Below are 12,894 nucleotides of genomic sequence, written 5' to 3'. Positions count from 1 at the left end.
TAGAACCCCACTTCAGAGCAGGGAAACTGAGGATAGAGGACTCCTTTGGCTGTGTCACCCAGCAAGGGTGGACCTTGGGGGGAGGGGGGGAGATGCAAGGGGTCCAAGGCATAATGTGAAATAGCCCATGCTGGTTGCTATAAGTCACTGCGGGTGGTGAGACAATGAGACCTGTCCAAAGGGGATCCCACTGCTCACACCAGCACTGCGCAAGTGCAGCCAAGACCCTGCTATCCCACCCCTCACACCAACACTTTTCCTAAGAACCCCCTTCTCCCAGCGAACCAGGTTCGGGGAGAGGGGTGTGCCAAACTGCCTTGAGGACGCAGGGGGGTGGGGAAGCTCAACCCCTCTCCCCCTTTACAAACAACCCAAAGCAGCGGGCATTGTGTGAGATGATTTTTATTCGGTATGTTTCCTTCCAATAAATACTATACAAAAGACGTCAAAAGGGGGCACAATTTTGGCTGGGGGGGGGGCAGGGACATTTCCAGCTTCCTGGGGCTTTTTAAGCCCCCTCCCACCCCCCAGCTACCAACCCTGAGGTAGGTCCGGTCGGATACAGCACCAGGGTGGTCTACGTCGATTGGTGGGGGGCGTTAAGAGATGCCTCAAGCCGGGGGAGTCAGAACTACGCCTCACCCCCACCCCCCGGCCGTTCTGGTGACACGGGAGCCGGACACCTGGGTTCCGAAGGCGGCTCGTTAGCGGATCCGGGTGGAGAGAACCCAGGAGGCCTAAAGGCAACACAGGTGGGAACCACCCAGCCACCCCCGGGGGGAAACAGTGGGGGGGGGGGAGGGGCCCGGAGCCCTGGGGTCCCCCCCGCCCCCACAGGCTGGCCTCCGGAGAAGCCGACAGACACAAATGCCACAGAAACGCTAAAGTTGGATATTTCTTTTTTTTTTTTGTTTGTTTTTTTTGTTTTTCCACCTCCAAAAAGTGACATTTATTCAAAAGCCGGAAAAAAAAAAAAATAAAACCAACAAAAAAACAAAAACAAAGTAAATAATTAAAAAAAACAAAGTCTGGAGCCGGGGTGGGGGCCGGCCGGGGCAGCGCCAGGAGGGGGGCGGCTCAGATGAGGTCGGCCACGTTCAAGGGCATCTCCTCGATGGAAGTGTTGTAGAAGGTCTCAATGTCCCGCAGGGTTCGCTTGTCCTCCTCTGTCACCATGTTAATGGCTACGCCCTTGCGGCCGAAGCGCCCCCCTCGGCCGATCCTGGGGGGAGGGACTGGGGTTAGAGCGGGGGGCCGGGAGCCAGGACTCCTGGGTTCTCTCCCCGGCGCTGGGGAGGGCAGTGGGGGCTGGTGGGGTAGAGCAGGGGCCGGGAGCCAGGACTCCTGGGTTCTCTCCCCGGCGCTGGGGAGGGCAGTGGGGGCTGGTGGTTAGAGCAGGGGCTGGGAGCCAGGACTCTTGGGTTCTCTCCCCGGCGCTGGGAGGGCAGTGGGGGCTGGTGGTTAGAGCAGGGGGTGGGAGCCAGGACTCCTGGGTTCTCTCCCCGGCGCTGGGAGGGCAGTGGGGGCTGGTGGTTAGAGCAGGGGGTGGGAGCCAGGACTCCTGGGTTCTCTCCCCGGCGCTGGGAGGGCAGTGGGGACTGGTGGTTAGAGCAGAGGTGGGAGCCAGGACTCCTGGGTTCTCTCCCCAGCAGGGGGGGCTGGTGGTTAGAGCAGGGGGGCGGCACTCGCCCTACCTGTGAATGTAGTTCTCCCGGTTGGTGGGCAGGTCATAGTTGATCACCAGCGACACCTGCTGCACGTCGATGCCGCGGGCCTTGGGGGGTTGGGAAGAGAGATTCTCAGGCTCTGCCCCCCACGCGTGGGGCAGGGCTGTGGGCTGCGGTGCCGCGGCCGAGAACCGGGGCGGTCGGCCTCCGCCGCGGGGGGCAGCCACCCTCCTCTCCCAGGGAGCTACATTCCGCACACAGCATGGGGCAGGCTGGGCGGAGAGGGAATTGCCCTGGGGGGTGCGCGGACACCGGGGTTCACGAGACAGCTGCTCTCAGTGCCCCCCCCCCGGTCCCCCAGCTTGGGGGGGATGCAGAGCTGCCCCCCAGCCCCACGGCGCCCCCCTCTCACCAGTAAGTCAGTTGTGATGAGGACTCTGCTGGAGCCAGAGCGGAATTCGCGCATGATCACGTCCCGTTCCTTCTGGTCCATGTCGCCGTGCTGGGGAGAGAGGCTGGAGTGTCAGTGGGGCTCCCCCTGCGTCCCGCCCCTGCTCTAACCACCAGCCCCCCCTGCCCTCCCAGCGCTGGGGAGAGAACCCAGGAGTCCTGGCTCCCACCCCCTGCTCTAACCACCAGCCCCCACTGCCCTCCCAGCGCTGGGGAGAGAACCCAGGAGTCCTGGCTCCCACCCCCTGCTCTAACCACCAGCCCCCACTGCCCTCCCAGCGCTGGGGAGAGAACCCAGGAGTCCTGGCTCCACCCCGCCCCCGGGGGCCGTACCATGGCCGAGACGGTGAAGTCCCGGGCGTGCATCTTCTCCGTGAGCCAGTCCACCTTCCGGCGGGTGTTGATGAAGATCACCGCCTGGGTGATGGTGAGGGTCTCATACAGATCACACAGGGTGTCCAGCTTCCATTCCTGGGGGGCAGGAGCCGGGGAGGGGGTCAGGTCTACGGCAGGCAGCCCCCTCCCCCAAATCCCTATGGGGATCCCCTGAGAGCTCAGCCCTAACTCCCCCCGCCTGTGCCCCCCGTTTCAGGGCCCGCCCCCAGAGACGTGGGAGAGACCATGGTTCCGAGAGACCAATTCTTCTCGCATGGGGTACACTGCGGGGGGGGCCACGGAGGGGGCCCCTCCATCAATCCAGCCATGCCGATGGGGGGTGGGGGGGTGGGGAGGAAGTCTACCTAGAGCTGCTCCCCTCTTCCCTCCGCACCTCCCTCTCCACGTTGATGTAGAACTGCCGGATCCCCTCCAGCGTCAGCTCCTCCTTCTTCACCAGGATGCGGATCGGGTCCCGCATGAATTTCTTGGTCACCTCCAGGACGTCCATGGGCATGGTCGCCGACAGCAGCACCACCTGGGGGGGGGCACGAGGGAGTGAGAGGGGCAGGTGTCCGCCTCCCTGACTCAAGAACCCCCACCTAATCCCTCACAGCTCAAGCACTGCGCTGAGTTCTAGGTTTCTGTCCCTGAAGTTCTGGGTCTGTCTACTGGATGGTTCTAGCCCTGCATTGATTGGCTCAGCTTCTCAGGCTCTAGGTTCCTCTGTCGGAGGCGCTAAATCCCATGGAACTCTGCTCCCTGGGCTCTAGGTCTGTCTAGCAGCAGTTCTAGGTACTCATGGACAAGGCCTGCTTCCCAGGCTCTAGGTTCCTCTAATGGGGGCTCTAAATCCTATGGAGAAGCTAAGACCTGAGTTCGAAGTCTGTCTACGAGCAGTTCTAGACCCTACACTACACCCATGGGCATGTAGCTGACAGGAGCACCGCCTGGGGGGGAAAGAGAGAGAGAGAGAGGTGCTCTGAAGTTCTAGGTTCTTCTCCTGATAGTTCTAAACCTGCATTGGCTGGTTCTATTGAGCAGCTCTGCTTCCTAGGCTCTAGATCTGTCTAGGTTCCCATGGACAGGGCCTACTTCTAGATTCCTCAACGGGTGGCTCTTAATCCTATGGAGAAGCTACCTGATGTGCTACATCCCCAGGTCTAGGTCCCTCTAGTGGTGCATCTAGATTCTGGTGGTTCTAGATATCTTGCCATTCCATTGTTCTAGATCAGCCCACAGCAATCAAATCTAGTTCTCGTGCTCTGGCTCCCATTCTCGTCCTCTGCCAGCAGGGTTCTAGCTAATCCACCTCCTCGAGGTTAGGGACTTGGGCTTTCAGATCTAGACCCCAGGAAAGTGCTTCTAGGTTTCTCTAGATCTAGATTTTAACACTCCGTGAGTCATCTCACCTAGCACGCCGTAAGTCATCTTACCTAGACGGCGCCCCCAGCACCTCACCCTGCTGGAACGATCCCCAGTTACCTTGGCCCACCTCAGCCTTTCTTGACTCACACAGCCAGCTCTAGAATCACGGGTGGGCAGCTCGCCAGTAAGCCAGCTCTAGAACCCTCCCCATGACTACCCCACTGGCTCCTGAGGCGCCCATCGCCGGCCACGCCCAGCCCACCTGGGTGTTCCCGCTCAGCTTCTGGAATATGTCGTAGATCTGGTCCTTGAACCCACGGCTCAGCATCTCGTCAGCCTCGTCCAGTACGAACATCTTGATGAACTTGGGTGCTGCGGGGGAGCGGGGAGGCCATTAGCCCAGGAAAGTGGGGCCAGGAGGGGTGGCATCCACCCCCCCCCCGGGGGAACCGAGACAGGGGCTGTTCTCAGGTCACGGAGCTCTGATCACTCCCAGTAGCCCCCGGCCAGGCCCAGAGGGCAGAACGCCGAGCTGGAGGGCACAAGGGGGTGCCAGGTCAGCTGACACGCATGGGGAATCATCACAGAACAGACATGGGGCAGCCCCCGCAACCCCCCCGGGCCACCCCCAGCCACTCACACAGGTATCTCCTGTTCAGCATGTCGAAGACCCGGCCAGGGGTCCCCACGATGATGTGGGGAGCCTCCATCTGCAGCTTCTGCACCTCGGCCCGGACGTTGGTGCCCCCGATGCAGGCGTGGCAGGACGCCCCCATGTAGTCCCCCAGGGCCATCACGACCTTCTGGATCTGCAGCAGGGAGGCCGGGGTGAGCCTGCAGGGAGCGGGCCACTGGGCTTCGCCCCATTGGGGGGGGGGGGGCGCGTCTCGCTGCCGGGCGAGGGCATCCCCCACATAACCGGCCACCCCGCCCCAGAGGTGGGTGCATCTCGGCACCGGGTCCCCGTGTCACCGGCCGCCCTGCCCCAGAGGTGGGCACATTTCAATGCTGGGTGAGGGGATCCCCCTATAACTGGCCACCCCACCCCAGAGGCAGTCGCATCTCGGCGCTGGGCAAGGGGTCCCCGTGTCACCGGCCGCGTCTCGGCGCCGGGTGAGGGTTCTCCCTTCGAGCACTGAGAAGCCCCGACAGCCGTGTACCCCCGGCATGAACCAGCTGCAGCCACCGCCCAGGACGCTGCGCTGGGATGAACTGGGGGGGCGCCTCTCTCTCCCCCCGCCGGATTTCAGAGCCGCGCCACCAGCCAGGCGCCTCCTTGCCCAGGCAGCGGGGGGGCGAGGGGGGGAAGGGGGCCTGATCCTGACAAAGTTACCCCCTTGTCACACCACCGGGGGAGCGGCAGGTGAGAGCTGTGGGTGACGTCCCCGGCAGAATAAATGTTATGTGCCCCAAGGCACAGGGAGAAACACCTGGGGGCACCCCGCAGGGAAGGCAGGTTAGTCAGCCTGCGGGGGCTAGGGAGGAAGGAGCCAGGCGGGGAGGTAGTGACCAGGCTGGTTTGCCGCGACGAAGCGGGCACGGGCCGGCCCACCCCACGCCGGGCAACGCACCTGCTGGGCCAGCTCGCGGGTGGGGGGCCAGCACCAAGGCTTGAGTGGCCTTCAGATCCAGCTCAATCTGCTGGAGGATAGAAATGGCGAAAGTGGCCGTCTTCCCAGTGCCAGACTGGGCTTGGGCGATCACATCGTAACCTGGAGGAGACGAAAAACAGGCATCAGCGCCCCGCCCCAGAGGTGGGCGCATCTCGGCGCCGGGCGAGGGGTCCCCGTGTCCCCGGCCACCCCGCCCCAGAGGTGGGCGCATCTCGGCGCCGGGCGAGGGGTCCCCGTGTCCCCGGCCGCCCCGCCCCAGAGGTGGGCGCAGCTTGGGTTCTCCCTTCGAGCACCGAGAAGCCCCGACAGCCGTGTGCCCCCGGCATGAACCAGCTGCAGCCACCGCCCAGGACGCTGCGCTGGGATGAACTGGGGGGGCGCCTCTCTCTCCCCCCGCCGGATTTCAGAGCCGCGCCACCAGCCAGGCGCCTCCTTGCCCAGGCAGCGGGGGAAGTGGGGGTCCCCCCCTCCCCAGGCCCCACGCACCCTTGATACAAGGGAGAATGGCTCGTTGCTGGATGGCTGAGGGCTTCTCGAAGCCGTAGGCGTAAATCCCCCGCAGCAGCGACTCCGACAGGTTCATGTCATCAAAGCTGTCCACGATCTCATTCCAATTGCTCTGGGGGGCGGGGGGGAGAAGAGTTCACACCCCAGGAGATGCCTCCCACCGCCCCAGTCCCCTCCCCCCTCCCCTGCCGAGGCGCTGACCCCACCCCTGCCCCGATCCCTCTTCCTCCCCCCCCAGCAGGCGCTAACCCCACTCCCTGCCCTCCTCCCAGGGACCCGATCCCTCTACCTCGGCCCCAGCTCCTGTGTGAACCCCCCACCCCCCAGCACTTACCTCTCCCCTCTGTGGGAACCCACCCCCACCCCCCCCAGGGACTTGATCCCCCCACCCCCCAGCACTGACCTCTCCCCTCTGTGGGAACCCACCCCAGCCTCACGCCCCCAGGACCCGATCCCTCCATCCCAGCCCCTGTGTGAACTGCCCCCCCAGCACTGACCTCTCCCCTCTGTGGGAACCCCCTCCAGCCCCCCACCCCAGGGACTCAAGCCCTCTACCCCACCCCCCCCAAGAACTGACCTCTCCCCTCTGTGGGAACCCACCCCAGCGCCTGTGTTAAACCCCCCACCCCCCAGCACTGACCTCTCCCCTCTGTGGGAACCCCCCCCAGCCCCCCACCCTGGGACTCGAGCCCTGCACCCCCCCCCCCAAGAACTGACCTCTCCCCTCTGTGGGAACCCCCCCCGCCCCCCTCCCCAGGGCCCGATCCCCCCCCCCGCCCCCGTCTGAACCCCCCACGGCACGAGCCCACCCCTCCCCCGCTCACCTCAATGATGCCGTCGGGGTCCATTCCCTCGGGGCCATTGTCTCTAGATCTGGGCGGGAGACAAAAGCCAGGAGAGCTCAGGGGACGTGGGGGAGGGGCAGAGACCCCAACATGGAGCACCCCAATGGGGGGGGGGGGCAGTTACACAGCCCCTCCCCCCAGAGCCCTCCTTAACCCCCCCACACTCAGCCCCTCCCCCACCGCCCAGGAGCTAAGCCCCGCCCATTCCCTTCCCCCGCACCCGTCAAGTCGGGACCGGAAGTGGCCTCTCCCTGTCGCTCCACGTGCGGCCCGGGCGGAAGTCCCGCCCCTTCCCCCCCCCCGGCCGGACCGCCGTGACGTCAGCGCCGCGGTGCCCGGATGCCGCGCGGCGCGGCAAGACAATGGGCCCAGCCGGCGGCCTTCCCCCCCCCCCCGCGTTCCCCAGGGAATGGGCTCGTCCACGGGAAGATTCTGCTCCTCCCCCCGTCCCCGAATGGGCTCGTCCACGGGAAGATTCTACATCCCCCCTCCCCTATCAACGGATGGATCGGCCCAGGAGATACCAACGCGCGTCGCCCCCCCTCCTTCCCCCGCTTCGGCCCAAATGGACTCGCCCCCCCCCCCCCCGGCGGGAGGCGCAAATGGTTCCGCCCGCGGCCAGGCCGCCTCCTGGGTCTCGCACCATCACAAAATGGCGGCGCTTCTCTCTCTCTCTCTTTTCCCCCACCCCCCCCCGAGCCTCCCACCGCCGGCGGGGGGAATGGATCCGTCCAGCCCCCTCCGGGAAAGAACCCCCCCTGTCTGGGAAATGGTCTCGCCCAGACTTCCCCCCCCCACCGAAATGGCTCCGCCCAGGCCCTCCTTGAAAGCCACTGAATAATCTCTTCCCCTCCCCCCCCCGCGCGCGAATGGGCTCCCCTGCCCATTGAAAAGATGGTAGCGCCCATAGTGGGGGGGGCTTCTACCCCCCCCCCAGTCCCCCGAATGGTCCGGCCCGCGGCGGGGGAATAGAACGCTGAGGTGGGCAATGGTACGGCCCGACCGGGGGGGGAGGGGGGGGGATAGGCAGTGGTACGGCCCGGCCTGTGGCGCACTCACCGGCTCTCCAGACTTGCAGACATCCTCGGCAGGATCCTGCCCCCGCCCGCCTCGCCGGCGCTTATAACGCCGCCGCAAGCCCCGCCCCCGCGCCCGCCGCCCATTGGCCGCCCGCTCCCCCCGGTCCCGCGCCCATTGGCCGCCCGCGCCCGGCTCCGGCCGGTGACGTCGGCGTTGAGGGTAGGGCGGGGGGGGGTTAGGAGAGGCGACGCGTGATGTCATCTCCCCGCCCACCCGGCGCCAACAAGACGGGCGGCGATTGGCCGGGGCTCGCGTCGCTCAGGGCGCCGGAAGGGGCGGGGCCCGGCCTGCGCCCTGGCCGGAAGTGAGGCCGCCGGGGTTGGCGGCACGTGGGTGGGCCGCTGAAAGGCTCGGAGCGGGCCACGGCCTAGTGCGGGGAGGCTGGTGCACCCCCCCTCCGTTTCCCCCGCCGGCCTCCGTACCCAGCCCCGTGTCCGTCCCCCCTCCCCCCGTGTCCCCCGCCGGCCTCCGTACCCAGCCCCCAACCCCCCCCCCCCCGTGTCCCCCGCCGGCCTCCGTACCCAGCCCCGCGTCCTCCCCCCCCCCCGGCCTCCGTTCCCCGCCCCAACCCCCCCCGTGTCCCCCGCCGGCCTCCGTACCCAGCCCCGCGTCCTCCCCCCCCCCCGGCCTCCGTACCCCGCCCCAACCCCCCCCCGTGTCCCCCCCCGGTGTCACCCCCCACCCGGCCTCCGTACCCGACCCGCATCCCTCCGTAGTGTTCCCCTCCGGCCGCCGAACCCCGCCCCCCACCTGCTGCCCCCTGGGCTCCGGACCCCTCACCCCAGCCTCTCCCCCCACCCTGTGCCCCCCCCCGTGTTCCCCTCCAGCCTCTGAACCCCAACCCTGTCCTTGTGCCCCCCGGGCCTGCACCCCTCCCACCCCTGTCCCCACTGACCTATCCCCCCCTCCTCCGCCCCTGACCCCCCAATTTGCCCCAGCCAGCTACGTCCACCCCAGCAGCCTCCCCCCTCTTGGGGCATCAGCCCCCCCCCTTCCCTCTCCAGGATATCTCCTGGTAACAGAGCACCCCCATTTCACTCACCCCCCACACCCCCCCCCCGCCCATCCCTGGACTGCCCCTTTCCGGCAACCCCCTCCCCTGGCTTCCTCCATCCTCAACCAGCCACCCCCCCCCCCCCCACCTCAATAGAGTCCCAGGCCTGTCGGTCCACTGGGGGCGCCCAGCCGCACCTGCCTCTGCCCTGAACAAAACACATTCTCCCCCGGGATGGAAAAAAAAATGAGGGAACCCTGGACCCCCTAGAAGGAGCTTTGCAGAAGGGGGATCGAGGAGCCAGAACCGACCCCCAACCGGCGGATGAGGCTGCGATGTGATGCCGGTGCAAAAAACTAGAGAAGCAAACCTGCGCCGGGGCTGCGTGAAGAGGCGGAGGAGTCAGTCGTGGGCTCAGGTGGCGTCAGCCTTTCAGGACAGACAGGGAGAAATTGCAGAGGGTCGGGAGAAGAGCGAGAGCCAAGGACGCAAGGGCTAGAGCACACGAACGACACGGGATGCCGGAGAGAGACGGCCAAGAGGGGAGGTGACGGCGGTTTTCAAGTACTTACAAGAGGGTCAGGAGGAGGAGAGAGAGAAATGGTTCTCCTGGGCGTCTGAAGACAGGACAAAACAATGGGCTTAAACTGCAGCGAAGGAGACTGAGGCTGGGCAGCGGGAAAAACGTCCCCCGCCCTCCGCTTGGGTGGCGAATGGGGGATAAATGGCCAGAGGAAGTCGTGGGATCTCCGTGGCTGGAGATGTTGAAGAGAGCAGGTTGGACTAAGCGGGTGCTTGCCCTGCTTCGAGGCCTGGAGACCGGATTCTACCTCTGCAGGTCCCTTCCAGGTCGTTTTCTACGTCCCAGGCGGGCTGGCCTGGAAAAAGCAGGCTGGAGGGGACAGGGAACAGGAAGAGGGGGTCAGGCCAAAGGTTCACGGAGATAAGCTCCATCCATGGAATTACCTCGCTCTTTTCTCAACCCCGTTCAGCTCTGGCTCATCACAAGGGCCACAGGACACAAACACGCTATGCGAGGAAAAAAGTCCTGGGGTTCATTTTAAACCAGTGGCCCGTTAATCTCCTTGGCTGACCCTCGTTCTTGTGTTACTGAAACGCGTCGCTCTTCCTTCTTCACTTTCTCCACACCCGGCGCGGTTTTCCAGACCCGCGTCCGACCCCCCACTTCGGCTCCTCTTTTCCAAGCTGAAAAGTCCCCGCCTGTTTCACCTCCCCTCCCACAGCCGCCACTCCAAACCCCGCAGCATTTTGCTGGTCCTTTTCTGAACCATTTCCCAGTGCCAAGAGATCTTTTCCAAGCTGAGGCGGTTCCTGTCCCGACAGGAAGGGAGGCGCGGGCCGACCACAGACAACGTCAGCCATGGGAGCCTCTACAGCCTGGCAGAGGGCTGCTCCATGCCAATCCGTGCTGCCTTGCTAAGTCAAGATGTACCACCCTGATGAGCAAACCCGTCCCGTCCCGGGAGAGCGTCTTGCTCACGACAGCTTTGCGGCACTGAGAGATGAAGGAGGGCCACGCCGGCTGTCCCACGCCGGGCTCCTGCTGGTCAATTTCACCTTGACAGAACCTGACGAGGAAGTCGGCCAGCTGGACCCAGGCTGAGAAGCCAGGACCCTTCCTTGCCAGTGGATTCAGCACCGGCAATGACCATCAGATCCTGTGGCAGAAGAGAAGAGCGAGGAAGGATGTGATGGGCTCGGACGAGGCTGGGGAGAGGCTGTTCTCGGGGGTGCCGGGCGGCAGGACGAAGAGCGATGGGCTCACGTCACGGTGGGGGAGGCAGAGGTCGGAGATGAGGAAAATCTTTCCCCAGCAGGGCGGTGAGGCACTAGGGTGGGTTCCCCAGCCTAGAGGTGGAGGTTGACCAAGCCATTGCGTTGGAGTTGGTCCTGCTTTGGGCAAGGGGCCGGACTCGATGGCCTCCTGAGGTCCCTTCCCGCCCCGGGAGTCTCTGCCTGCAAATGGCTGATAACGTCTCTCTGAGAATCCTCTTCCAATCAGTTCTGCCTCCATCTCGCAGAAGCCTCAGCTAAACCGCATTTCTGTAACATAGCCAGTCATGCAAGCCGGCCTCAAAAGCCTTACCCCGTCAGGATACATCACGCCTACCGCTTCCCCCGCTCCCATTCCACACGGCTTGGTACCCCGTCAAAGGAAGCTCTCGGGTGGGTTCGACATGACCGGGTCTTGGCCAGCCCATGGGCGCTGCTACTTATCTTTCAGGCGTTTGCCAGTTGACAGCCGATGTATTTCCTCGGTGACCCTTCCAAACACCGATGTTCAGCTGACTGGTTTGTACTTCCCAACATTTTCCTGATTCCGCTTTTTATAGCTGGAGACGACATCTGCCCTCTTCCAGTCCTCACGAGTCTGAACCCTCTTCCGTGATTTTTTTCCCCCAAAGATAAATGCCCGTAGCTCAGATCTCCCCTCCGTCAGATCCTGGAATGATCTCGGCTGCATTTAATCAGGACGCTGGCACCTTGAAGACATCCAAGTGAGCTTTTCCCTTGTTCCTCTGAGCCTACCTCATTTCTACTGGTATCCAATATCCAATCCCAAGGAAACCCTTAAAAAAGCAGACCAGTAGCACTTTAAAGACTTACAAAATAATTTATTAGGTGATGAGCTTTCGTGGGACAGACCCACCTCTTCAGACCACAGCCACGCCAGAACAGGCTCAAACTTTTGTTTTGACAGTAGCACAGCCCTCTCTCTGTTACTAAGGAAACCCTCGGATGAAAACTCTTCGCTAGTTTGGTGATTGTTTTACCCCCTCTTGAGATGCAGCCATATCTCGTCCTTGGGCCCCATTTCGCTTCTAACGTATTGCGACAGGTTCCCCCACCTTTCTGCGGAAGAGGACCGAAATTCGACCTTTTGATGTCTACGTAGGCTTTGAGTACCAGCAGCACTTCTTAAAGTCACCGCCAGACCTCCTGACGACAACGGCGTTCAGAAATTGAGACACACGTGTTCACCGTTCGGCTACCAGCAATCGCTGGTCTTTTCTTAATCCATACGCGACGTGGCTTTGAGCAAGCTCCCCCCTCGCATGCTGATGAAAATCAGCTCGCTCCTGGAGGTGGCTGACCCTCCGGTATTAGTTGGGCGTTCCCTTGTTCCTCTTTGTATCGTTACGTTAATTTCATTGGGTGTGTGGGCCTTTCTGGTGTTCGTCCCGTCGTATTGCAGCTGACGGTTTATAATCCACGCTTTGGCATTTCCTTTCACTTCTGAAGGACGCCCTTTCAGATGATCGGAGATTGCCTGGTTAAGTCGGCGGCGCTTTCCTGGCTTCTAACCTGTCGGTTGCGCGAGCATGGAGCCTGGTGAGGCGGACGCAAGACGTCGATCTTGGGCTTGGCTTTGCGCCGATGAGCGGGAGTCGTGTGTCCAGTTCCGGGCCCCACGTTTCAGGAAAGATGGGGAGAAACGGGAGCGGGTCCAGAGCAGAACAATCTATTGAGGGACGCCGGAAAGAACTGGGCTTGTTTAGTGGAGAAAAGAGAAGGCCGAGAGGGAACACGGCGGGGGTTTTCAAGTATCTAAAAGAGGGTCACCAGGAGGGGGAGAAAAGGCCTCTGACGGTAGGTCAAAGCAGTGGGATGTTGTGGAATCTCCAGCGCTGGACATATTTCAGAGCAAGTCGGGGACGGTCTAAACAGAGCTTGGTCTCCTGCCATGAGGGCCGGGACCTGGACCGATGAGCTCCTGAGGTTCCTCCCAGTTCTAGGGTTCTCCAATTCTGACGCCCTGAGAAGAAGTCTGAGAGAAAAGAAATTGGGGCTCTTGTGCGTTGGGAGGACTGGTTCGGTCCTCCGTGGTCAGCCACGTGATTTATGCTGTGAATTTCACCGGGTGGGCCCGAATTCTTAGCTCATGGGAAGAAGTCAATGACTTTTCCTTACTCGTTTCAACACGCCCGTCATGATTTTAGAGACCTCTGTCCTTGGCCCCACCTGAGCCTCGT

The 12,894-nt window shown here is 63.2% G+C and overlaps 1 protein-coding gene and 1 non-coding gene across 2 annotated transcripts; both read right to left on the bottom strand.

The window, feature by feature from the left end:
* Nucleotides 1–384: 384 nt before the first annotated feature.
* On the bottom strand, nt 385–7,939 carry EIF4A1 (eukaryotic translation initiation factor 4A1). The gene is given in 12 exon segments (XM_074983030.1): nt 385–1,222; nt 1,695–1,774; nt 2,080–2,169; nt 2,451–2,588; nt 2,887–3,030; nt 4,123–4,232; nt 4,501–4,669; nt 5,432–5,455; nt 5,457–5,572; nt 5,960–6,092; nt 6,805–6,853; nt 7,885–7,939. Coding segments are annotated over 12 exon segments (1,221 nt in total). The 5' UTR covers nt 7,908–7,939; the 3' UTR covers nt 385–1,077.
* Nucleotides 4,324–4,450, bottom strand: LOC142005734 (small nucleolar RNA SNORD10). Its single transcript, XR_012643114.1, has one exon. It is a non-coding gene; the product is annotated as a small nucleolar RNA SNORD10 (small nucleolar RNA).
* Nucleotides 7,940–12,894: the final 4,955 nt, after the last annotated feature.

This window comes from Carettochelys insculpta, chromosome 34 (assembly GCF_033958435.1).
Source record: "Carettochelys insculpta isolate YL-2023 chromosome 34, ASM3395843v1, whole genome shotgun sequence".
NCBI lineage: Eukaryota > Metazoa > Chordata > Testudines > Carettochelyidae > Carettochelys > Carettochelys insculpta.
This window is presented reverse-complemented; position numbering and strand designations above follow the sequence as displayed.